This window comes from Chenopodium quinoa, unplaced genomic scaffold (genome assembly GCF_001683475.1).
Source record: "Chenopodium quinoa cultivar QQ74 unplaced genomic scaffold, ASM168347v1, whole genome shotgun sequence".
Classification (NCBI taxonomy): domain Eukaryota; kingdom Viridiplantae; phylum Streptophyta; class Magnoliopsida; order Caryophyllales; family Amaranthaceae; genus Chenopodium; species Chenopodium quinoa.
The window spans coordinates 4,040,294-4,068,029 of record NW_018742329.1 but is presented as its reverse complement, the minus strand read 5'-3'; the positions used below and the strand labels follow the sequence as shown (position 1 = coordinate 4,068,029).

The window sequence follows — 27,736 nt, the reverse complement described above, 5'->3', positions numbered from 1 at the left end:
TGTCTTTGAATCATGAGAATCTCTTAAGTGAGTATATAATCCTACTCCTCTCTTATCTCCTTCTAGTGAAGTTAGTTTTTGACACTCACGTTATTGAGAGTTGTGATGATTACTCCATGCATTGAGCATGAATTGAACGAAGAGTTTAAGTTGGATATTGTGAAAACTTCATTGAATGAGCATGGTGGTTGTTCAATAACTTCCGATTCTTATGAATGTCATGTGTTTGATTCTTGTTTACCATATTTTCATGTTGGTAAAAGTGTTGCTAGATAACAATTTGAAAGGATTTCTTTGTTCTATGGTGTGTTGTTCGGTACATCTTGCATTGGTTCCACATTTGGTGTTGGATTTTCTTTCAATGATGTTTTTCAATGTGATTCTACACTATTCTTTGGGTCATCAAGTGTTGGTCAACCTCCATGGTTGTCTTATTGCTCAATCTTAGCTTGTTGTGGTTTCTTAGGCAAAATAATCAATAATGTGAATGGTGATAATTTTCTCTTCTTGCTTGACATTATGATTCAACTTATTCTACTTCTCATGTTGCTCGAGTTCGTCATCTTTGTATTTGATCCAGGTAGATACATTGGTTGAATGTGTTTTGAAAAGTCAAACAGGATTTATTGCTTGCATTATTGAAAGGTTTGGTTTGAGTTTTATGTCACCTCTAGGAATTGAAGGCAATTCCTTTTGAAGAGGAGAGATTTGACGCGGGTGCATTGAACATGGTGGAGGAAGTTAAAGACATGCCAGGTGTTATGACACGTATCCGTGCTAAACTCCTTGGTGGTCACCTCTTGGCACTAGTGGAAAAATATTCATTTGTAACGGGCATAATTAAATTTGGTACAAAAAGGTTATTTGTAACATGCAATATTTAAGGCTGATACAAATAACTACTATTTGTAACGGGTGAAATTTTGCCCGTTATAAATAACTACTATTTGTAACAGATGAAAATTTGACCGATAGAAATACTGCTCTATTTGTAACAAGCAAATGAAGTCTTCGGGGTTGGCTATCATCAAATTTGAATAAGTTTTGTTGTTTCTTAGAATATAACTCCAAGGATTCCATGTGTTAGCCAAGAAAAAAAACTTACCAATGTATGATACAACTATTTAATTCAGCAAAATCTCCTTCGTTACAAAGAACTTTCAGCTGATTCAAGTTAGAGGTGAAAGTAGGGTCCAAGAGCTTTCCAACGATAAGGCACATGCCCAATTTGAGCAAGAAACGAAGAAGTTATAAATGTTTGAAGTTGAGCTATCTAGGTAGTTGCAAGGAGCGCCCGCTCCCCTAATAGCTCCTTACAATGGATCGGCCGCTCCTATGGGCATCACTTGAAGTTTAGTAGTAAGGAGTGCCTGCTCCTACCCTTTAGAGCGGCCGCTCCCAAGGTCCTATTTCCAACGAACAACTTCTTTTCTTTTATGTTTCTATTTGCTCGCTTTTAATCTCTTAGGCTTTCATTTGTAATCCAAGGGTTATGATTTAAGAACTTTAGAGTTTGTTTGTAAAGCCTTTAAATAGGGCTAAGATTTCTTTATGGATGAACTTTTGCTTAATTTTGAAATCAGCGAGATTTTCTCTCTACCCATAATCTTTGTGATTAATCGCTTTATGTGTGATTGCTACTTGTAATCTTTGTGGTTGCACCTTAATCCTAGATTTGCTTTGTGTTAGATTTGATTAAGAACCCCTATTTCATATATGTTGGTGATTGTTGAGATAGGTTTATCTTGTTTTGTTGATTTGAAATTGTTGTTAGTTGATTTCTATCCCTCTTTCCTTGGTTATTTTATAAAAATCGAGGAGTGGGTCGTGGGCCATGCCGTGAACATGGTTCAAGAATCTGGCACGAACTCGCAGACGACACGGTAGTTTGGCCTGCCAGCACGACACGCCAGGCATGGCCGCCACAACCATAAAATAACATGATTAATAACAAAGAACTATAATAAAAAATAAGAATAAAGAAAATTTGTCTATAAGGGACAATTATGTTCAATATTTTGTTTGAAATTACTTTATATGTTTAATTAAAGTAGTATAAAAGGAGCTTACAAGTTTATTTTGCTTTTCGGGGACCTTAAGGACGAAATCCGGCAATATACGACCCACACCACGGAACGTTGCCCACCTCTAATGTGCACTTGGATGCACTAAACAAGATTTTTTACGAAAGTAAGCTTAATTGGCAAACAATTTACCAATCTAGACGTGTGGCCAAACTATTTACGAAACTGAGCTTCTGACATAAAACGCTGCCTTGGTCAGCGTTTTACCTTTGGTTATTATTTTTTTTTATAAAATTTCGTATTATGTGAAATACAAATTTAAAAAAAAAAAAAATTGGAAATACAGTAAAACGCTGACTCAGTCAGCGTTTTTCTTGTATCCATAACAGAGAAAAACGCTGACTGAGTCAGCGTTTTACACCTAAGCATAAAACGCTGCCTCAGTCAGCGTTTAATCTGGCAGCGTTTTATCTGTTGGCTGAAGGCAGCAACAGCAGGCCCCCAACAGCAGCCAGTGCAGCCCCCTTCCACATCCACCACCCTCTCCACATCCACCAACACCACCACCCTCCTCCTCCACATCCTCCACCACCCTCCTCCTCCACATCCTCCACCACCACCACCACCCTCCTTCTCCACATGCACCACCACCACCACCCTCCTCCTCCACATCCACCACCCTCCTCCTCCACATCCACCACCCTCCTCCTCCAAATCCACCACATCCACCACCCTCCTCCTCCACATCCACCACCACCACCACCCTTCTCCTCCACATCCACCACCTTCACCACCACCACCCTCCTCCTCCACATCCACCACCACCATCACCCTCCTCCTCCACATCCACCACCACCACCACCACCCTCCTCCTCCACATCCACCACCACCACCACCCTCCTCCTCCACATCCTCCAACACCTCCACCACCCTCCTCCTCCACATCCACCACCTCCACCACCCATCCTCCTCCACATCCACCACCTCCACATCCACAATTTATTTTGAACGAAATGAGTCAAACGTGGACAAATAAGGAATTTAAAATTCAAACAAGACATAAATTCATTCAAATAATTATTAAAATAATAATGTACTGTAAGTGTTATGTACAACAAACTAGAGAAGGTCATTACAGCAAATAAATCAGATAATTCTATCCTATTCTGACTCATCAATTTGGTGTAACGGCTCTCTATCCTGTATGTCCACTCTCGGCCTTTGACGACGGCTGTAGTGACGGACCGTGGTAAATGGGTTCGGGCGTACTGGTGGAGTCATCTAGCTGGAAGATGGGTCATCAGGATGACGTAGGGGCGCGGAACTGCGAATGTCGTACTCCTCTGCGCCCGTGAATGACGAAGGATCACCCCCACAGCTACTCTGGCCAGCCTCGAACTGTGAGTGACTAGAGTGGCCGCCATGATCGTCCCGGGGGTGGACGAGATAGGCGTGACCATATCTCTGCAAGGTAGTCATGCCCATATCTCGCACCCGCTCGACCTGTGCTCTGGGCGGCTCAGGTATGCCTAGAAGGACGTCCGACAGTGCGTCAACCATCGCCGTCATATCCAACGCCTGCAGTAATTAAGGATGAGTTAGTTGAATGGTATACAAATTTAAAATTGATAAAAATAAGTTAATCAAATACAATTACATATTCCCTGATCACGTCAAAGGATGGATGGTAATGTGCGGATGGCGGTGTGTAGCTGGGGTTGATGAAACGCCGTGTAATCCGCATGTACCACTCCATGTATGGATCGTATGGGTCCATAACGCCGTGGATGGGGTCACCAGTGACGACGAACTCCAACCGTCGATGCCACAAGTCAATGTACTGGGCATGCTCCGTCCGCCAGTTCCTGTCGCTCTTTCCCCGACGGTCAATGCGGTGAAGCCGGGCACTAGTGTCACACTGCTGGGGGACAGTCTGTCGTAGTCCAAACTATCGCATGACTCGATCTGGTAGGTGACCCTCGACGACCTCAAAACAGATCAGGGGGACCCTAGAACGCCACTGCGCCTGATGATCTAGCAGATGTGGAGGCATGACAGCAACTAAATCAGCTTCATACGGGTCCCATGTCATCTGCGATAACACATAAAAAGTAACATAATAAACAGGTTAGTGCATATTAAATATGTTAAGAGTATACATAATAAATAACAATTTCATAAACAAATTAAAGATTTCACCTGATCCTCGGTCAGTCGATCAAGGGCGTCTCGGTAGTACGGCAGGACCCTCGCCGCATGCGCATATGTCAGCTTGGGGACCGCCCATGTGCAAGCGTACGCCTCGTCAGCGGAAGGCCGTGGTGGAGGAATGTACCGCTCATACTGCTGGTCCTGATCCTGCTGCCCCTGACGATGTATAGCAGGCCTACCTAGCCTGCCTACATGGATGTGCTCCCAAGACCAATACTGGACATCAAACACACAAAACTAGGTTAATTGTAAACTAAGTAAGAACTTTTCGAATTAAATTGTTAACAGATAGGTAGGTTACCTGAAGCAAAAATAACGGTCCGCTGATCTCACGAGAACCCCGGCGGGATGCTCTACACAGATGGCGATACAACATCGCCACACAAGCACTGCCCCAACTGTAGCCACGAATATGCTCCTAGTCGTGGTCTACCAGCTGTAGGTAAATGATCTGTAAATGGCTGCCACTCTTGCCACCGAACAACACACCCGAGATGAGCAGAAAAAGGTACGCTCGAGCATGTCTCGCAATAGTGGCCTCATCAGCACCATCAGGAAACACACGAAAAGTGTCGCGTATCCAGCCGGTCCTCAATCCGCCGCCCCTGATATCGTCCGGTCCTGGCTGAACCCCGAGAACCTGAGCTACATAACCGGGGGGATCGGCCAACGCAGATCCAGACACTGGACTCCCATAAATGGGAAGCCGTGTGAGTATCGCCACGTCTCGCAACGTCACGGTCGCCTCCCCAACAGGTAGATGGAAGGAGTGTGTCTCCTGCCTCCATCTCTCCACAAGCGCAGTAACAAGCGCTGGGTCGACCTCTCTGAACGCCATCCGATGTATACCCATGAAGCCAACGTACTCCACGAAAGGCAGAATGCGGGGATCGATAACCCAATCGCCAAGGAACGCGACAGTGTAGTGCCTGCATGTCAGTATGCCCGCCGGATCAACCGACTGACTCCAAATGTCAACGCTACGATGTGTGTCCTGTAGTGTAAGGACAGAAGGGTCGGTGGGTCCGGGTGTCCTATCCCGGGTGTCCATGGTATCTGTTCATAAACAGTTATAATCCAACAATTAAAAAGTAAAAATTACATATAAGCGATAACAAAATACAGAATTTCAAATCTCATACTTCAATCTAAAAATCCAACTGTTACAATCATTTGAAATGTAGAAATACAATCACCGTACTATTCTACTACATCACTCTAGATAACAGAAAAAATAAAAAATTAGTGCCCGGTCGATCTAGAGGGACACGATCTCTTGTTGTGACCCTGCTGGTGACAGAGGCTGCATTTGCTCGCGGGACGGTTGGTCTCATCCATTTCATTGCGTATGCGCCTTGACTTAGGGCGACCTTGTCCTCGTACCATGCTATTGTCGGGAATGAGTTTAGGCCCTCCATTCTCTCTCCATGTCGTCTCACAAGGGATAGGCCAGAATTGGGGAGCGTATGTGTTTGTGTAGGCCTCTGATTGCAGTACCCGGTCCACCCATGGCCGCTATGATATCGAATACTTCACACAAACTGCTAGAACATGAGAACATGGGAGGTGGAAGATCCGTGGTTTATTGCATGTGCACGTTCTTAACTGAAAGTTAACAGTATGTCTATGGCCTCCTTTTCTACCAATTCTATCTCCCCTCTTTGTTTCAACTTGATATATATGCAGTCGACGGTTATACGCTTCCACTTTGTGATATCTAGCCTTTGCAATATTTTTCTCCATAATGGAAGTGACTTTGGGGGAGTATGCAAGTCCCTGTTCAAATCTAGCCTGAGATAATTCCCTTCTATCAGTGAAATACTTATTGACTCTGTGGAATGTTAATTCAACAAGGGACATGATAGGTAGAAATCGAGCACCCTTCAACACATTGTTAAATGTTTCTGAGAAGTTCGTAGTACGTACATATCCCATATCTGCGACCAGCATCGTGAAACAAAGACCACATACTCGTTCAAACACTTCCATGTTGCTGTAATAAACACCGTCTACCAGAGCTTTGTGTTTCCATACAACAACGGTTCCCGGGTTTGACTGTTTTAGTGCTTCCATGATGTGCGGAAGTCGGCCATAAGAACTCTCCCAATCTCCAAATACTTCAGCTATGGCTTTCTCCCTAGCATACCATGCTCTTCGATAAGTAACGTCGAACTGAAAATGCTTGGATATGAGTTCCTATATAAATTCAACTTTCAAGCATGGATCTTTCTGCACAAAAGACTTCACAAAATCGGAAATTATGGATGAATCCAAGTGTGCATGATCTGTAGATAACACTTCAGTGACACAGGTGTCCCGGTGCAGGCCTTTGTATGTGACTATGGTAAAGCCGTCTGAGTGCTCACTTTTTTTGGTGCCTCGTAGCGACCAACCACAATTCTTCTTGCACCGCAGATGAAGGACCTTCTCATTCGAGGTCACTATGGTGTAGAATTGGTTCCTTTGTATAGAATACTTCTTCACCATTTCCTGAAGCAGTTTCTTAGATTCAAAGAACATACCCTTCTCAAACTCCCCCCCGATCACAAATGTTGTATGACTACCTGATTCGGCCCAATATTGATCAACCTCATAATTCTCATTTACTTGACTTAACCAAGGAATAGGAGTTCTAACCATGGCCTCCCCACCTTCCATGTCTGTAGAATCAACATCCATGTTATCCAGAATTGGTTCCTCCTCTTCGCTCTCAGCCTCATCATTTGTTTCCCGGAGCGCATCATACAGAGACAACTCGTTATTCACCATATGTTGTAGATTTTCAAGATGATTCACCAATGGTTGAGACGGTGATGTATGATCATCATGCTGCGTAGGTGAATAACTTTGGAGTTGCATGGGAGAAGATATAACTGTGTTCGATGTCGAAGGCCCAGATTGGCCAAACATTGTCGTAGATGTTCCACCATATACGGGTGAAGCTATATGTGAACTCAACGACATCTGGAACCGATCGTCATGAAGCAGTCTGCTGAAGGACCCCATCCCATATTCAGTTGATGGAATGTCTTGTGAGGGCATTAGGAAGGACTCTGTGTAACCGGAAAAATAAGTAGTTTGTTGATCTGGTCGAGTACTTTGTTGCGTACACGTAGACACTATTTCTACATATATCTCATGTGGATAACCCCTCATTAAAACAGCGCTCCTCAAAGCTTTCAAATGTCTATCGTTAGAACAAGGTAACACTTGAACTGCATTATTAGTCTCAAACCTCATTTGAATGTTAAGTTGTCCATTCATTCGGTTTAAGCCAATAATGCTATGAACCTCGTTCATCAGATCGTTGAAAGTCATGTCTGGTCCAAGTGGCAATGGTTCCATATTTCCACCACTATACTGGACATTCGGTCCATCAGACACAAATTCACCCCCCATCGGCATAACAAAGCTGCGTTTTGTGCAGCCATATTCTATACAACAACCAAAAACACATCTTAATTGAATGCAATCTCCACCAATTCGCACAATAACAACCAAGAAATTCACACTACAAACATAATTAAACATCATTGTTCCAATTCACATAACAACCAAAACAAAGTACACAACGAACATATTCACACTAACAACCAACGTATTCTACATAACATAATTTTCGTAATTAAACGACAATGTAGGCTATTTTATCAAATTAAAACAACAATTTCATCAACAATATCAACAATTTCATCAACATTTTCAACATTTTTACCAAACATTTCCACAATTTCATCATAAACTTTCTTACTAAACTAACATCAATTTAGGGCTTTTATACTAAAGTATTATCAAATTACTACAAACTAACTTAGAATTATCAACATAATTATCAATTTACATCAAACTAACTTAGAATAATCAACAACATTATCAAATTAAAACAATGTACTATATAATTATCAAACTAACCTAGGTTTTATAATTTTAAAAACAAAGAGAAGTACCAACAATGTCATTAAATGAAGAGGAGAGTTTGAGAGAGAGTACCGACAAGGCGGCGACGGCGGCGGCAGCAGCACACTTTTCGGTGGCGGGGAGGCCTAGTACAACGACGGAATATCCGTTTTAGAGAGTTTGAGCAAGTTTGAGAGAGTTTGAAGTAAAGTGAATAATGTGATGTCGCGGTTTTCTGTGGCAATATACCAGCGAAAACCGCTGACTGAGGCAGCGTCTTTCCCTTGTTAATGAAACGCTGCCTCAGGCAGCGTTTTAGGACCTACCTAAAAACGCTGCCTCAGTCAGCGTTTCATTGTATTTCATGTTTTTTTAATTTGGCATTTTAAAATACGAAATTTAAAAAAAAAAAAATAAAAGGAATAAAACGCTGACCGAGTCAGCGTTTTACCTCTGAAACTTAGTTTCGTAAATAGTTTTGCCACGCGTCTATTTTCGTAAATTGTTTTTCAATTAGGCCCAGTTTCGTAAAAAATCCCACTAAACAATACGATGATACCCATGTTAAAAAAAAAAAAAAAAAAAAGGTATGAATTTGCACAGTTCTCATACTTTGCATAAGCAGTACCCTCGTAAAATTGAAGCGAAGGGGAAAAAAATGGCAAAAAGAGCTTCAAAATCTACTACTTCAAATTCAATCAATGGTGAAACAACTAATACAACGCCTAAAAGGTATTTCTCCTTCACTTATTGGTCCCCTCATTCTCAGCTGCTTAACAATACTCCATTAAGCAATTATTAATTTATTATACTTCATGTTAATTGGTTTTCTATTTTTTTTTTGTTATTTTAGAAAAATTACATTCAGGATACCATTATCACAAAATTCCTTGAGAAAATCGAGGGATGAAGAGGAAGGTGAGAAAGAAGCAAGATCCAGTTCATCAAAGAGGTCAAAATCGTCTTTAAAGAAGAAAAAAGTTGATCCCAATAAACCCAAGAAGCCACCTACTGCATTTTTCTTCTTGTAAATTCCTATCCTTTTTTCTCTGTTAATTTTTTTCATTTCTACTTGTGTTTATTATATGTGTTTTTAACTCTGTATAAATTATTTTGGGGTTATTTTAAGTTGTGTATGAGTTTTTTGGTATGAAGGTTTGTGAGTGAAATTAGGCCAAACCATGGAAAATTTGACATATATATGGAATTTGGTAATTAACTAAGGAATTTTATTGTGCCTGTGTTGTTTGTTTATAAACTCTAATGTGCTAATTATTGTATTTTAGATGGTAAGTAACGTAACGTGTTAATGATAAATTTTGTAGTGTAAGCTAAGTTACTTGGACTCGGTTCCCATGTCTGACACGGGTACGTGTCCAAGCATCCAACTCAGCTATTTTGTGAAAAAAAATTCTATGATATTGAACTAAAAGTGAAGTGTCCTAGTGTCATACCCATATGTCCGAGGATCTGACACAGGTACGTGAGGTGAAATGATCAAATGAAGAGTGCGAGTAACATAGAGTGTGAATAGAAAATTGAAAATTTAATAGTTCTGCCATCGCTATGGTTGAGTAATATATTGTATACAAGACCTACGAATTTCTTACTTTATTCTTAGGTTTTTATACTGTACTCTTAGTTAATGGCAAGATCTCAATGTACTTTGTTTAAAGTAATGATGTTGCCTCTTACAAGGAGTTGATTGAATTAAGTAAGCTTCAAGCTCTTGGTTGATGCTTTCAATTTTGGTATGGTTAAATGCTTACATCGACGGAATGGTGTGTCATTGAGCTTTCTCAGTAACCAACTTAGATGTGGATTATGTGATAATGGACAGTATATTTACCCGTCTTTTATACTTCCTCCGTTTCTTTTTAGTTGACACGTTTCTTTAGTCATATTTGCCAATGCACAAAGTCAGCCGTTAATATCTCTAATTATCAATAAGCAATAATTATAAAAAGTTGGTATTTTGAAAATATATACCGTGACGAATCTAACAACACCCCACATGATTATATTTTTCATTATATATAAATCACAAAACACGGTCAAAGAATCGTGTCAACTAATAAAAAACAGAGGTAGTATGAGTTAATGGTATTCAGGCGTAAACTAAACTCTCTAATAGTGTAGATAAACTAGTGTGGTGAAGCACTAGACTATAGATTTTGTAGGATTTTGTAGAACTTGTAAATGAGATTTTGCTTGGGTGTAATTGAGTTTTAAATTACAGCTTTTGTAGGATACTCTGGAGTCTGGACCTTGAAAATGAGAATTTTATTATGTGCTATACGATTTTGATTCCAAGTGTGTATGAACAATATTTTCAAGTAACATCACCATGTGATGATTTTTGTGAGTTTCAAATGTTACATATGACACACAAAACCTAGCCCAATAGTGTGGAAGTACGAGTGAAGGGGAAGGCATTTGGTTTTATGGGCTATGCTTAATGTTTGAAACTCATAATTATGCCAAATGGTTTAAACAAATCAATAATAGGATAATTCTTCAAAGGTTTTTTGTGGGCTATATATGAAGTTGGTTGTTTGTAAAATATATATTACATAAAAACTTAAATAGTAATTTCTTGCGGTTCAACTGGTTATAGTAATACCATTGATAGGCAGAGCATGTATTTGTGTTCATTTTTAAAGGAGTCAACAAGTTATTCTTTTTTGGCCTTTTGATGTATAATAGACAATCAAATTTCATCAAATCTCTGACATTTCTTTCTTCATAAAGAGAAGCAAATGGTCATTGCTTATTGGATTAAGGGTACTTATAGAATTGACCCTCATCCACAAGGTAGGAGCAGTGTAATAGACTAACATTAACAAGGGTAGTTTGGGAATTTTAGTACTTTTAGGTTAGTATCCCTTATTCCTAACTAAGCCTTAGTATAAATAAGGGATAGTGTATGCATTAGCTATCATGTGAATTGTGAGGAAAATGTTGAGAGTAGTAACCTCAAGTTACTAGGAGAGTGATAACCTAAAGTTATCAAGAGAGTGATAGCCTTAAGCTATTAATCTATCCTTTTGTATCCAAATTCTGCCATTATTAATCTAAATTATCAAGCTTTTATATCTTAATTAGTCCTTAAATTAGAAAATCCTAAGTCAGTCCATAACAAATTGGTATCAGAGCAGGCGGTCTTGTGGGCTGCCGCTGACTGGAACCACCAGTCTGTACCACCGCATTTAAAAAAAAAAAAAAAAATAAAAAAATAAAAAAAAAATGCAGTTTGCGGGAACAGATGGCGAACGACTCATGAAGAAATGGATTCATGAGGAATTTAAATACATTTCCCTTAAAAGGGAGCAAGGAATTTCAGATCCCGAGGAGAAGAAGAGAATCCGGCAGGAGCTTCAAATTCACGAATTTAATGGAAGAAACTCAGATGACTGGATCTCCCAAATGGAGGATTACTTTCATTTTTTCCAGTTGAATGAAAAGGAGAAGCTCAAGGTTGCCATCATCGGGCTTTGCGGCGAAGCGTTACAGTGGTTCGAATGTGAACACAGGTGGCTACCATTCAATGGGTGGCAGATATTGAAGGTTCAGTTGGTCCGCCAGTTCCGTTCAACGACGACACAATCTGATTACTGTTGTGGTCCCTGGTCCAGCTGCGAGGTAGTACACCTGAAGAGTCAAGAAGTGCAAGAACCGGTGGCGTGTGGATCTGGCAGTGGGGTGAGCACTTTACCAGAGGGTTTCACACTCAACCCAACTGGAGTTGTATGCGAGGCAGGCTGGGATGGGAGACATGGTTGTTCAGGAAACTTTGACGGCGAATTGGGTTGCGGATTTGAGAGCTTTGCGGGAAAAAAAATATCTGGTGGAAGGATTGGTGATTTCGGTGATGGGTTTTCCGGTGGAGGTACGGGTGGAGTCAACAGCGAATTTGGCGGCGAAGCTCATGCAGTTTGGGTAGATTTTAGTACCGTGCAAAGGGCTGAAGTTGAGGTGTTTGTAGGCAATGGAATAGGAGGATTTTTTGAGAAGGGTGGCGCCAATAGTAGTGGATCTGGCGGTGGTTCAGGAGCGTTAACCGGAAAAGTTGAGAGTGATGGTGAGACCGCCGCTAGTGGTGGCCTGAACAGAGACGGAGCTGACTTCGTGAAAGGCGGGTCCATAACAAGCAGCTTACAGGAATTGGGGTGATGTTCTTATTGGTATATAGGGAGAGCCTATACTGATATGATACCTGCCCTTGGTCTTTCAACATGTCATATAAGTAAAGCAAATAATACATTGTGTGCACCCACTAGGTAACGAAAAAAGAGCAATAACTAATACAAAACCTGTATTAACTAAGATATAAAATTAACAATAAGTGACAAAATTAAGCGTAGAAACACAGAATTAGGCGAGTGAAAGAAAAAACGAATTCAAAAGAAGCTTGGAATTCTTATTGCAAATGACTATACTGTGGATCGTAAAACTCGCATTAGTTAAAGCAGAAAGTTTCATGTATTAGTTAGCAAATAGAAAAAAACCTACTAGTGTCTGCCTATACTACTGCTACATTTGTCAGCACCTTCGAACAACAGATACTAACAAGCTCTAATTTTACTTTAATCAACATCTCTTATATTTTTGAGCATATGAAAATGCGTGAAAATGGTTTGCCCTTATGTTATGGCTTACACCAGATAAGTCAGAAGAATCATTGCTCAGAATGTCAAAGTTAGGCCCTATTCGGCAACATGTAGCTATAGCCTGTAGGGATACCCGTTAGTTGTGGATCTGAGGTAGTAGATGTTGGTTGTGTTATTTTAAGCTATAACAAGTTGTTAGCTGTGAAAATTGATGATTAAATTATAGTGTTTGCGGTATTATTATTAAGAACAATGTTATCGGGTTAGGGGAATTATAGGTTTATAGAGCGAATATGATGGCTTGGTCATGTGGATGTCTGACACTATCATTCACTTATGCAGAGATTATTTACCTGACTATCATATCTGATGCCTTTTTAATTTGATTAGTTATTTGTTTTGGAAAAGTGCTAAATTTATTTGAAACTCTTTAGTCTTTACTTACTTTGGTACTCTATCTCTCAAGGGAAGACTTCAGAAGAGGATATCAGGATGAGAATCCAGAGGTTAAATCTATGCGTGATGTATGTAACTGATATATTTCATATTTTCTGTTTTGTGTTTTCAGTTTTAAATGCTTTTACTTGTGAATTTGAGTCACATTGAAATGCTTCTGACAACAGATTGGAAAAGCTTGTGGAGAGAAATGGAAGATTATGACTTATGAGGTAATGCAAGTTTGAATCTTCAGCAAAAATTTTTGTACTGCATTTTAAATTACTACGATTTGTATGTTGTATTCCTATAAAAAAGTTTGTTTTTACAGCTTATTGGTGTAATGTGAAATGTATATGACGTATTTTTTTTATAGAAAAAGTGCTACTCAGTGATTGTTTGGGGTGATGGTTCACCTAAGGCATAATTTAGAGTGTCTAGTGCATGTAGCTCATTTCTGACATACAAAGAAGCCATTGACAGCACCACCGTTTAACTGTAGCAATTAAAATGAGATGGAGAGAATAAGTTAAAAGTGAAAGATGACTCAGGTTCAATGCAGTTTACTGAATGAGCTTGAAGATTATTGTTGGTGAGTTATCGCTTAAGTTAGGGTCTGGTGAGGTTTATTCAAGGGTGACAACTTACCACATTGACTGATGTCCATCTTTCCATTTGATTTTAAAATATTTTCATATATATGTGAAATTGTCATATTCCAATGTCTTCATTTCTAATATGATCTCTTGGAATATTTTGTTCTGTGAAATTTCTGTTTGTAAGGTGCTAAAAAAGTGAAAAGGGAGGAAATTTCAATCAGTTCTGGAAAATGACATGAAAAGGCTATTTCCATGTCCTGCAATTTCCTACTGTTGGTGTGTAATGTGTATGCATATCTTTTTCCCTGCATTTGCAATGCTATGATCATTGCTTTTTTGTCGATATTACGTAGTATATACTTTTACTATCACTTTTCAACCATAAGTTTCCTGCTACAGTTGGTTAGGGACCTTAGGGTTAATAAAGTAACACATTAATGTTTTCATAAGTCACCCAATGCAGGATCTATATCGTTAAACAAATGTTGCGGAGGGTCACTTCCTCAAGTTTGACGTTGTCACAGATTCTTGCATTATGTATTTCTGGCTGGCATCTTTATTTTGTCAGTTTCTTCCATGTGCGATGCTTTCAGCCTATGTCAAATCGGAAATAGGATAAGATCTTACAGAACTGATGCCTAAACAGAGCTAAGTAGTGAATTGGAAAACAAAGTTTCAATTTATGCCTTCTTTGGCCATCTCAAGGCGATGCCAAGAGAATTTGTTTTTTCACTGTTACTAGAAGTTCGGGATATCGAGTTGTATGTAGAGAGTGAGTCAGAAAACATAAATTTTGGATTGACTTCTGTTCTTTTCTGGCTCTTACACTTCACCAATGTAGAAACTTCTACTGTCTCGACCCCCCAACTCAGTCCACAAGGGTTTGAGGAGAGGGTGAAATGAATCAAATGTCATATATGTTTGGTATGTATTGGCAGTTATTGATCAAAATTTTATTACTATACCCCCTTTGTTCCTTTTTAAAGACCCTATCTCTCCAAAGCACAGGTTTTCGACGAGTACTACAACGCTGTATATGAAATAATGTAGTGGGAATAGTTGTATCGTTCTTAGGGGAAGTGATAGAGGGATTCTGATTGTTAAGAAAAAAATAAAATTAAATAGGTAACCCAAAATGAGAAATTGGTCTTTATATGAGATGAGTTTACTTTTTAGAGATACGGGGTCTTTATTTAGGGACGTAGATAATATCTCACTTAAATGAGTTGCTCATAATAGGATGAAATTGGTGATTGAATTAGTGCTTTTCAGGTACTCCTTACTGTGATCTATCCTTGCTTCTTTGCCATAAATGCATGACAATGTGTTGTTTATTTGGTTTAATCAGGAAAAAGTGAAGTACTATGATATAGCAACTGAAAAACGAGCTAAGTTTGACAAGGCAATGGCAGAATACATCAGAAGAAAGGTATACTTCCTCTTATACAGCCATTCCTGTGTCTGTCCTGCTTGCTTTTAAGTTTTAAGTTTATGTAAATTTGGATTTCGTTGTGCCTTAATATAGCATTGTATTTTCTTACAGGAGAGTGGTGAGGGTGCAGAATCTGAGAATTCGGAATCAGATTTCAATCTTGAATAACAAATTGTAGAAGTGAAGATGATATGCGCAGGAGCAGTAAATTGGTGCCAAATATGTCAGAATGTAAGCTAGGAAGAAAAAATGTACATTGACTTGTAAGCGGTTAGTGAAGCTCTGCCTGTTAGATATGTATATGATTTTTGTGCAGATTATTATTTTGTATTAATCAGAACAAATGGTGTGATGTGGTTATGTAGTAAGGACATGTCATTGATGAGTGAAAAATTCATTGGGTGACCCATATTTCCTTGCTAATTCATGTCTTGGACCATGTTTTATGGTTTGATGATCAAGATTCGAATATTTGATCTTGTTCTGAAGGCATAGAGTCTGAATTCTTATCAAGGATTTGTTTCTTTTATGTCTTGAAGATCAGTGTGCCAAATTTGGGGTTCTGGCCATTCTGGGTCTAACATATATGTCTCGAATGTCTTCAAAGATGCTACTTCATTCGAGAATTATGTGCCATATATGACTTTGTGGTAGATTCTTATCAATTCCTGCAATTTTTTTAGGGGAAGTGATAGAGGGATTCTGATTCTTATCAATTCCTGCAATTTATATTATGATGTTTTGGTATTTAATGATGGGAAAGGAGAGTTTTGGATTCTACTGTCGAATGTAGCTCATCTTTTTTAGGCTTGTTTTGTTTTGTTACTATTATGTATTAGGATTTCTGACAGCAGTATTATTTAGTGATAGGGCCTTTACTGTACAAAAGGCTAATGAGAAACAAAAAGGAATATTATTAATTATTTTTAAAAAAATTAATGGTATGTTAGTTGTTGATTAATGAAAAGCAAGAATAAAAGAGTAATTTTAGATGTAAAACAAGAAGCATACCCCAAAAGGCTATCTAGACTAACTTTTCATATCACGAAAAAGTCCACTTTTTAGCCAAACAAATAGCCCATTGCCAAACATTTCCTCCATTTGCATTTATTTGCAATACACCACTTTGATACGCACTTTAAGGAAGATATTATAGTAGGTAAATGAATAAAGGAAAAATTGATTCTAATAATCTCACCTTTGGCCGGTTCGCCATTAATAATCCCACCTTTTGATTATTATTTAATAATCCTACTTTTATAGGCGATTTCCTTCTATTGGTCCCTAACAGGTTGGTAACCAGTTTTATTAGGTGAATATGCTATGTGTTACTTTGTGATTAGTTGAAAATTGTAAAAATTAAAAAATAAAAGAAAAACCAAAAAATTAAATAAAAAAAAAATAATCTCAGCCATATCTCTGTATCTCAACCCCACGCCACTCTCTATCCCAACTTCCGGCCACCCCCTTTCCCACCCCCACCACCACCGGAATATTCCCCTCTTCACGACCCACTGTATGACAACGCCCCCCCTCCACATCACTTTTCCTCTTTTATTCCCCTTTCTCCAACTTCTCACTGCTCCTTAATCTCTCTCCATACTGAAGCATTATCAATGGCTCCCAAAATCCCTAAACCTCCGCAAAACTCTTCAAAGCCCCAATAAACCTCAACCAATTCAAAATACTACGAAGCAATATTAACCGCAAAACACTAGCATCAAGCGAAATTGGTCAATAACTGATTTCGAAATCGAAAATCTACCTTGCTTGTGAAACAAAGGGGGTTTTCCCCAATTTTGCAGTAGTAATTGTTTATTTATTCAATTGTTTTGAATATGTTTTCAATTTTCGATTTTGATGGAGCAAAGTACATAGTGGTGTTGAAAGTGATATTTAAGGAGAAAATGAGAAGTATATACTGCATCATCAATTAAGGAGAGACATGGAGATTCAAATAGGTTTACGCCACCGGAATGTTCCGAGGCTTTATGAGTGGTTTCATGATGAAGAAAGGATTGTTTTTATCCTTAAAATGGAGAAATTCAGATGGAGGGGGAGGTGGGGCGTTGTCGTGAGAGGGGAAAATCCCGGTGGTGGTGGGGGTGGGGAAGGGGGCTGCCAGAGGATAAAGGGGGTGGCCGGGTGGGAAGGGACGAATGTCGGAATTTCGGGTTGCCTTCCGTGGCTTTGGGGATGGCTGAGTTTTTTTTTTTTTTTTTTTTGACCAATAACATAATAACACATGTCACTTAAATTAGAATTAAAAAAAATTACCCATTGTACAGGTAACCGGTCACAAGAGACCATTAGAAGAGAATCTCGTATAAAGGTGGGATTATTAAATAATAATAAAAAGGTAGGATTATTAACAGCGAATCGATCAAAGGTGAGATTATTAGAATCAATTTTTCCATGTATAAATTAATTGACAAAATTTTACCACCAATAAGAAAGAAGTGATAAGCTACTATGGTTTAAGTTTTATAACTTAATTCGTTGGTTTATCTTACCTTATAGTTTAAGTTTTATAACTTAATTCGTTGGTTTATCTTACCTAATCACTTTCTCAAAAATCGTGTGTGTTACAAGTATTAAAAATAAGAGGTACTTATTTTGGTTTGTTTAATGATGTTAAAAAGCCGTCAGCTAATGAAAAAGCTTGCCAAAAGCTACTTTTTATTTACCAGACACCTATAACGAATCTCTTGTACTCCATAGGATAGAGAACCTGGGTCATGCAAATACTATCTTAATTATAATGCGATGCTCTGTTTGCCTGGAGACCCAAATTAGTTGTCATATTATTTGGTACTTTGTGCTGGTCATATATGTACACATATGATTCTACCATAGGAGAACCTTTCATGATAAACTAAGTCATTTCCATATTCCCCTATCATTCAGCTCAATAACAAGAGTTGCGGAGATTTGACATTAAACCAACACTATTGATTGAAAGAAAAGTGACAACTTTTTCCGTACATCCTAGACACAGAAAACAATATTATCACTAAAGATCCATATCCATACTCTATTTTATAACCTTGTAACCTCAATATGTGTATGAAATTGCTGTCTCATTCCTTACGCAGTTGCTCCTAGTAGTAAATATTATATTCAAAACCTGGCACGTTAGAGCTTCAATTGTGGTAATGACTAATTTTGCTAGGCTAATCCAAAACCTGAAACTTTGTGTCTCTTAATAATGATATACTAGGCAATGCTAATCACAGCCACTTTAAAGTTTTCTCTTGATCCAGATTCGCTTGCTTCTGTGATGAGGCCAGTGCATTAGCAAGACTTCGAACTTCAGCGATCATTGCCACCACATCATTAAGCTTGTTAACAGCAGAGCCAACACCCTGTTTTTTAAGAGAAACAAATAATTAATAATGTCAGAAAATTTCTCCCTAATCTCAAGAACACTGTCAAAAGAGTGAAGATTTCTGACAAAATGGAGTAAGGTTGACTTACAACACCAGCAGCCCCTGCTGTTATGGCCATTGGAACTGTAACAGCGCTTAAACCAGAAGAACACATGACTGGGATTGTCACTGCTCGAGATATTGAATACGCAGCTGCTAACGTGGGTGTTGCCTGAAATTATGACAGTTTAAGCCACCAGCAATTTAGTTTTCAAGATACATGCCTTTTGGTGTTCATTTTGTTGCACTAAAGTTTATAATGATGAGATTTTACCTTCTCAATCAAACCCAGAACCCCAGGTTTTGAAGGTGTTGAACATTTCCCCCTTCTGTTTGGATAACATCAGCACCTTCGAGCTGCAGGAGCTCTGCTAGCCTGGCCTGTATGATCGATCATCAACAGCAGAAGCATCAGACATATTTGAAGTATATTTCTCATTAACTCACAAAATAGTTTCATTTATTTACCTGCTCAGGGAGGCTTAGGGTGTGCGGCACAGTGACCGATAAGGTCACATTTGGAAGGATTTGTTTAGTTTCCTTTGTCAACTTCAAAATCTGCATGATAAAATGTGATTACAGTCGCAACAAAAGTTTCAAAACTAAAAGGAAGAAGGAAGTTAGACAGAAATGTCAAAATTCTGTTGATGGTTTCCGATTCAGAACATTATTGACAGTACCTCTTCAGGAGAGAAAATCCTGCCCATCTCATAAAATGAGTCGTAATTTCCGATTTCCACCTGCAATAACCATAAAGCAATGTTTGTTCAGTGCTTCCCCTTGGGAGGTTAAACAATTATATTTGTAATTTTTTGCTTTTGTTTGTGTAATGGAAAGAAATGGCTTGGAGATTTTGATAACAGACCATTGTTGCGCCAGCTTCAACAGCAGCTAGGAAAGCTGAGGGATCTACAGAAGAAACACAAACCTGCAAAGATGTAGCTACTAGTTTGTTAATAAGAGCTTCAAGAACTGAGGTGTTTGACAATTATTCCGTTAGTAGGCGATTGATTACCGGAAGGGATGTTAAGCTGACTGCAAGTTTCACCAACTCAGGATCGCAGGCAATATCAACATGAGTTGCTCCTCCCTGCGTGTGTATATTAGTATCAAACCTTAGCAATATGCTCACTTAACTTGGCTAATGTAGGCGATTATGATTAGTGTGAAAATTCTATTACCTTATCTGCAGCAGTCACAACAGAAGCTACATTGTTCCTGTCCAAATTCTGCAAACCAGAGATAATCTACAAAAAAAAAAAAAGGAAAAAAAAAGTGTATTAATTCGATATTTTTGAACAAATGCTTTTTTTGTCCGAAATTAGTTGTCACATTATTCAAACCTCCCATAATTAAGAATAGCTATATAACAACATTCAATCAAAAACCATTACTATTGTAAAAAAAGAGGACTAAATTTCATAGTATGAGAATTTTAGCAGTATTTCATTATAGCACTCTGCATACATGACAATTAATTCGAGACAGAGAGAATATACCTTAAGAGCTCTATTGTGGTGAAAATCCTTCAAAACAGCTTCTTTGGTAGATGAGAGAAGTGCTGTAGTAGTAGTACGAGTACGAGTAAAAGAAATTTGAGGTTTAGACTTACGAGCAGTGTAAAGAGGATTACTATGTGTAGGTTTCAAAAGGAGGTGGTGTTGAGAAGGAGAAGAAAGACCCATTTGAAGAGACATTGCCATCTTCTTTGGTTTCAGTTTAGTGGAAAGAGAAGTGGTGAAGATAGAAGAGGTCTAAGAGATAAGAAATATGTTTTGGCTGTTTTCTATACCTTGGAAACTTTTCCACTAGTCATAGTAATATCTTAGCTTGGGTTGATATTTTGCGCGGAACATTGCGCCTAGAGGTGTCAATTTGGATGATTGGATCGGGTCTGGTCGGATTAATTTTTACAGTTGAGTCATACTAAATTATTATATCTATGCGAGTCAAAATCTAAATCGGATGTTTTTTGAATCGGTTTCAGATCGGGTGCGACCGAGGGTGATTTTGACACCTCTAATTGCAAGTAGCATAATCGGATAATATTAGCACTGTCAAAACGGTTTGACAGTTTGGGTTCGGTTCGGTTTGAAATCAGTTCGGTATTAAATCGGGTCGGTTTGAAATCGGCTTAAGTGTCTCGCGGGTCGCTTCCAGTTCAGTTTAAATAGTTATCGGTTCGATTCGGTTTTGGTTTATTCTTGAGCGGTTTTAATTCGGTTCGGGTTGTAAACAGTCCGGGTAGTAAACGGTTTGGTGCAGACGGGTCGCAGTTTGTTACTGGATCGGTGTAAATGGTTTTATCCTGGTTCAAACAGTTTCGGGTTGAAAACAGTTCGATTCTTTTTCGGTTCAGTTTATAACTAGTTCGGTTCAATTTCGGTTCAGTTTATTGGTTTGGTTCCTTTTCGATTCAATTTATAACTGGTTCGGTTCTTTTGCGGTTTTGTTTATGGCAGGAGGATTCTTAGTGGCAGGAAGATATTTTATACCATGATAATAATTTGGCAGGAAGATATTTTATACTATGATAATAAATTTTCAATAAATATAAATTTGGCAGGAAGAATTTTTGTACTATGATAATTAAATTCATTTAAAACACCTTTTAACTTGATTTTAATATTCTCTTTATAGTAAGCAGTTTGTAGTCGATTCGTTTATAAGCGGTCCGGTTTGCAAGCGGCTCGGTTTATAAACAATTCAGTATATATACAGTTCGGTGCAAATAGGTCGCAGGTTGTTAACGGTTCGATGTAAACGGTTTTTATCTCGGTTCAAACGGTTTCGGGTTGACAGCGGTTTCGGGTTAGAAACAGTTTGGTTCTTTTTCGGTTCGGTTTGATTTTTGTTCGGTTTAGAACTGGTTCGGTTCATTAACGGGTTCGGTTCTTATACGGTGTAACGTTATTCGGATCGGTTCGATTTCGGGTTCATTCACATACGAGTCGGGCCGGTTTTCGATTTCAAAAAAATGGTTTTTAATCAGTTCGGTTCTCATTTGAATTGATTTGTTTCAGACAGTTAAACGGTTTTGATTTAAAATTTGCGAGCACCAGATAATATATATAACACTTTTGCAGGAAATTACCTTCTCAAAGATCCTAGCAACTACATACTTTAAACAAAAATAATTTTGCGAAAACAATCTTACCATATATTCTAGCTTAGCATTGACCCACCCGTTCTAGTCACGTGACCTTTATAAATTCGATTTCCACCCTTTCTTCTTGTAATTCTCCATTAATTTCCAATAAAACAATTTTTCAATTAAAGTATAAGTTCAATTTTTATCTTTGGATAACTTTTTTCTTGCTTCACTATACCTTCTTCCCAAATTCACATGCTCTCTTCATCTTACGCTCTATGATCCTCCCATCAATTCTTAGTTGGATAAATAAAATATTAAACCTACCAACAATGCATAACAAAACTTATAGGAGAATTAGTAAGGTGGGTGATAATAAAATAAGGGTATTATTTATTTATTGTTCAAGTAGGCAAAATAATAAGACTCTTATTAATACTAATAACTACGAGTAATTGAAGAATAGTAAGGGGGTGTTGGTATCCTATTTTGTAGGCAAAGGAAGGACCCTTGGTAGGATTTAAGCAACTTCTCATCTATTTACTTCTTCCACCTTTTTTTTTCCTTTATTAAAAATTGGAGTAAACAATATTTTTGGTACGAGCACCAATGGACACATGCAAGTTCAACGTCTGAAATTTGTCGTTTAATAAAATCAACAAATACACGAGACCATTTTTTAAACCATACACGAGACCATTTTAGGCAATAGTGTCAATAGTCTTAGCTAGTCTTAGTCATGCATTCCACTCATGTGTGCGCAACAACACTGCTGGGCGGCCTGGGCCTTGCCAAATGTCGACTCGCATCGTGATTGTGCGGCTGCTATTGTGGAATGTTGGCGCACACTATGACACAAGGTCTGTGGCATTGCTATGGTGTGATGTTGCCTCGATTGGGACTATGAGAGCAACTCCAATGGCAAGCTAATTGTCAAATTAGCTTTGGCATGTCACATAAGCTTTTAAGCTAATTGTCATTTTAATTCCAATGACTAGGCAGCTAGCTAATACTTACTGCATGTTTAAATGGACCACACCTCCTTCATTTACGTTGATAAATTTCATTTTATTATTCTAATTTGTTTTATTTTAGAAATTTTTTTTTCAAAGCTATTAGCTTGACCAAGCTAATTGCATTTTCAAAGTCCAATAATAAAACTAGTAGCTAGAGATTATTTAATATTGCAAGCAAGTTCCTAGCTACAATCATTGGAGTTGCTCTCAAAGGTCTTACCTTGGCATCTAGCCTATGATGTGAGGCTATAAGCCATCGTTCGTGGCTGTGTGTGTCATCAAGCCATACGATCTCTTGACTCGTATTTTGACATTGGCCTTTTACTTGGAACATCTAAGCCCAACGTCTAATGCTTTGCTCATGATATTGTTGAACAAAGTATTTGCCTAATCCGTTTAATTGATCAATTTGTGCTTTAGATGTGATTCAATAGGTTGAATTAAGATTACATAAGTTGTGATGAGACTAACTAAATAATATTCTCATGCATCAAAAGTGGTCGCCAACTAGGCATTTGGATAAATTGATCTCATTGAACAATTAGCTCCATAAACATTTTAACCAACTATTAATCTATTATGCCGAAGGGCACATTGTCTTCACTTCCTATGTTTATTTCTATTAACATTATTCATAGTTTTCAATGCGCATATAAATGAAAAAATAGTTTAAATACATGTTATTATAACTCGTTTATTTAAGGTCATATTGTGAAACTGCACTATGAGACAGATTAAACGATGTCACACATCTATCTATCTATCTATCTATTCTATCTATCTATCTATATACTATACTAAAAGAGAAGCGGATCAATGTGGAGCTGACAAATGTATGTCTCTGATTCGCTTCTCTTAATATAGTAAAACAATAAATATATATATATATATATATATATATATATATATATATATATATATATATATATATATATATATATATATATATATATATATATATATATATATATATATAAAGCACAAAAGATAAAGTAACTAAATTCAATTATGGTAAACAATTACTGAAAATAAAAATATTACTCTATTTATATATTTGTATTTTTTATATGACTTAATGCAAATCATCTATTCATATTTTGGAGTATTATTAATGTATGATATTCTTCTTGATTATTCTTTACTAAGTAGTTGCGTTATTAAATAAGAAAAATTTATGCCAAAATTTATGACAAGTGGATCAATGAGAGCTAACAAGTGTCATTTTATGACTCGCTTATCTTATATCTGTAATATGATATGTAAAATTTTCATAATATATTACATAATTTTTTTGGTTAGTTTTTAATATATAAATTTTATAGATTTAAAAATAAATTTGATTGAATGTGATTGATTCTAAATATTGAAAATGAATTCCAAATATTTATGCATACATGATAACTATTAAATATTCCATACAATTCTATAATTAATAATTAAATATTATCTAATATATGAAGATTATTCTCATTTTTATAATCGTTGAATTTTCATCATATTTTAATTTTATATAATTTATAAATACCTATATGCTATAATTTTTTTTATTCATTCATATTTATAAGAATACAGGTCATAAAAAAATACATTACCAACATGATTGATTAGTTGATGATGAATTATGTCTTTCATTCATATAAATCTTACAAGTAATAAATACTCCGTATCTTTTATTCAAATGTTAGTTTTCAATATTGATCTACATCTATATATTTATGTTGTATATTCAATCAATTGGTTATCGTATGATTACTATGTAAAAGTTTTTGGCACAATGCTTAGGAAAGTATATATGTAGGTAAGATATAAGATTCTTATTGTGTCAATAAAGATTTAATTAGTATTCTTCAAAAAAAAAAAGATTTAGTAAATGTGACGGGTAAAATAGATATTAGGTTGTACGACTATCAGGGTCTATTTTTTCACTTTATTTTCATTTATTTCAAGTGTAATAAGTTCAATTAAGTTCAGATAAATTCAATTTAGTTTTAATAAGTTTTAATAAAGGTTTCCCAAGTACAAATTACAACTAGAATAAGTTTTAATAAGATGTTAAGGTCTAATAATTAAAAGAGAAAAGTTCAAATTAGGTGAATAAAATACACCCTCACACCCTAAACCGGTTAATATGACAAGAAAATTTTATTTTTAATTCCCTCCACAGGAGATAGAAAATAACTTTTCTTTAATAGAACATAATAATTTATTCGGTTTTTTTTTTAAAAGTTATTCGTTTTTCAATTAATTAAATAACAATATAAAAAATAAAAAAGAAATAAATTATAAGAAATACAAATGACAAAGTACTATTCATATCACATTCCTTAATATTTGTATTAGCCATTATTGTCAGTGAATACTTTAATAATTAATTTGTTAATGTAAATAAGTCAATTATTACTATAGCAATTTTTGGTGCAACAAGTCACATCATGCGGCAGGGGTTACTTGAGTTTTTTTTAGGGGTTACCTGAGTTTTTCAGTTAGGGGTTACTTAAGTTTTTCAGTCAGGGCTTACTCGAGTTTTTAAGTCAAGGATTACTCGAGTTACTCGGTCAAGACTTACTTAAGTTTTTCAGTCAGGGGTTACTCGAGTTACTCGGTCAGGACTTACTTAAGTTATTCAGTCAGGGGTTACTCGAGTTACTCGGTCAGAGGTTACTTGAGTTACTCGATTAGGGGTTACTTGAGGGGTTTGGACAAGGGTTACTCGAGGGGTTTTCTCAGTTAAAGGTTACTCAGTCAGGGGTTACACGAGTTTCTCAATCAGGGCTTACTCGAGTTTCTCGGTCAGGCCGCATTCAAAAAATTGTGACTCGAGTAACCCCTGACAGAAAAACTCGAGTAACCCCGGCCCTGACCAAGAAACTCAAGTAACCCCGAAAACTTAAGTAACCCCTGACCGAGAAAGTCAAGTAACCCTTGCCGCATGGTACTACAGGCCGCATATAAAAAAATGTGTTATTACTAGCTAATTCATATATTATTTATCAATATCGATTTATACATACATATTTGTGTTGTATATTCACTCAGTTTTTGGTTGTGCGACTGTTATGTGATTTTTTTAGCACAATGCTTAGACAAAATATGTATATGTAGATAAGATATAAGGGTATTTAGCTTGTATAGTGCATAATGATAAAATTATGTCTATAGATTTGGTGATTATAATAGGTAAAATAGATATTATATTGCATAACTATTGAACCGATTAATATGACGATAAAATTTTAGTTTTGAATCCCTCTATAGACTACGGGTAACAGGAAACGACTTTCCTTAGCTTGTGTAGTGCTTACTTTATTCGTTTTTAATCAATAAAATAACAATATAAAAAATGAAAAGGAATAAAATAACAACAATAAAATAATTTTCATATCACATTCCGTAAAAATATATTGACCATTATTGTGGTGATTGGTGAATAGAATTTTAATAATTAATTTGTTAATGTAAATATGTCTACTTTTACTAAATGAATTATTTTTGTTTCGTTTTTATGAAATTAAAATTTTGATTTTGAAACCATGCATCACACGGGAACTATACTAGTAATAATATATTTTCTTATGTACATTGGATTAATGTATTTTAATTTGTTGTGGAATATATATAAAGATTTTTAAAAATAAGACAACAAAAAAGAATGGCATAATTAATGTTAAACAATACAAAATTGGTGTAAATTGATATATTGTGAATTGATAATCTCATTTATAAGAAATAGGTAACACGCATTTATCAGTAAACATCAAACTATAGCTCATTCATAACCTATTATGTATATGATTTTCCTAAATATAGTGTATAAAGGTGAACATTGTTATGCATGCATTAAGTTTTACGGGGAGTTTTGTATCAAATTATAGGTAACGGATTGGAAACAACTTAGGGGAAAAGGTAATACATAGTGTTACCCTTAGAGCATCACCAATGGTTCAATTATAAAGACTTGCTTGCAATTTAAATAAAGTTTCTAGCTACATGCTTATCATTGGAGAACAAAAAATTGAGCACATGCAAGCAACTGTAGCCCAACCAAGCTACATGCTTGATTGAAAAAGAGACAAACTCCACTCATATTGTAACATGTGTATAATTATCTATTATGTTTTATTTTTTATTTTTTGCAAACTACAATATGTTGTGGCTTACCATTGGAACAATTTGTTACTTAAAAAGTATTATTGTAACTTAGAAATTGATGTGGAAAAGCAAGCTACAGAGCATTGTAGCTTGCCATTGAAGATGCTCTTACTAGTTACTTTAGTGATTAACAAAACGGATTCAAACGGAAACGATAATCTGTTTCCGTTTCCTTCCCTATGAAAAATCCATACCAAACACCCGCTTAGTACTTAATATATACTTCCTCTGTTCTTTTTACTTAACATGTTTCTTTTATCACGTTTGTCAATGCAAAACTTTAACAGTTAATAACTTTAATTCTCCATAATTAAAAAATATAAAAGTTATATATTATAATAGTACTTATTGAGACGAATTCAAAATGGTCTAACATAAATATATTTTTCCTTATATATTATTCACAAAATACGGTAAAAGGTTAGGTGGTGAATAGTGTAAAAGTCAAAGCGGGTCAAATATTAACAAGTTCTTATTATTAGAGTAACATACACCGCGTTAATGATACTAATTATGGCACATTCATAATTTTCAACTTTCTCAATAATAAATAAATAAATAAATAAATAATCAGGTTTTTCCATGACAACAAATCACATCCCTATGTCCATTAATGGTTTTTTTTGAACAATTGTAAGTTGATTTTTTCAATCTCATATGATTATTTTTGTTTTAGCTTCCATATGAATCTCATATATATTCAATCTTGCTCCTATTATGTGTCCTTAGATTTGGAAAAATGAATCCTAATAACACCCATCAAACCCATAAACCTGATGAAATATGTTACGCCGATATAATCAATCATAACCAACTTTGGGGATTGAAAATTTATCCTCTAAAA

At 36.5% G+C, this 27,736-nt stretch overlaps 2 protein-coding genes across 2 annotated transcripts; one reads left to right on the top strand and one right to left on the bottom strand.

Moving 5' to 3' along the window:
- The first annotated feature begins 8,542 nt into the window (after positions 1–8,542).
- LOC110690500 (high mobility group B protein 14-like) lies at positions 8,543–15,737 on the top strand. Its single transcript, XM_021867352.1, has 6 exons — positions 8,543–8,864; positions 8,986–9,159; positions 13,209–13,266; positions 13,366–13,410; positions 15,125–15,205; positions 15,320–15,737. The coding sequence occupies exons 1-6, from the start codon at positions 8,722–8,724 to the stop codon at positions 15,374–15,376; spliced, it is 558 nt and encodes a 185-aa protein (XP_021723044.1). The 5' UTR covers positions 8,543–8,721; the 3' UTR covers positions 15,377–15,737.
- Positions 15,738–17,982: 2,245 nt separating this feature from the next.
- On the bottom strand, positions 17,983–20,432 carry LOC110690490 (uncharacterized protein ycf23-like). Its single transcript, XM_021867341.1, is given in 10 exon segments — positions 17,983–18,573; positions 18,686–18,808; positions 18,911–18,957; positions 18,960–19,017; positions 19,105–19,194; positions 19,317–19,376; positions 19,502–19,564; positions 19,652–19,726; positions 19,818–19,883; positions 20,136–20,432. Coding segments are annotated over 10 exon segments (921 nt in total). The 5' UTR covers positions 20,340–20,432; the 3' UTR covers positions 17,983–18,438.
- Between the last annotated feature and the right edge of the window lie 7,304 nt (positions 20,433–27,736).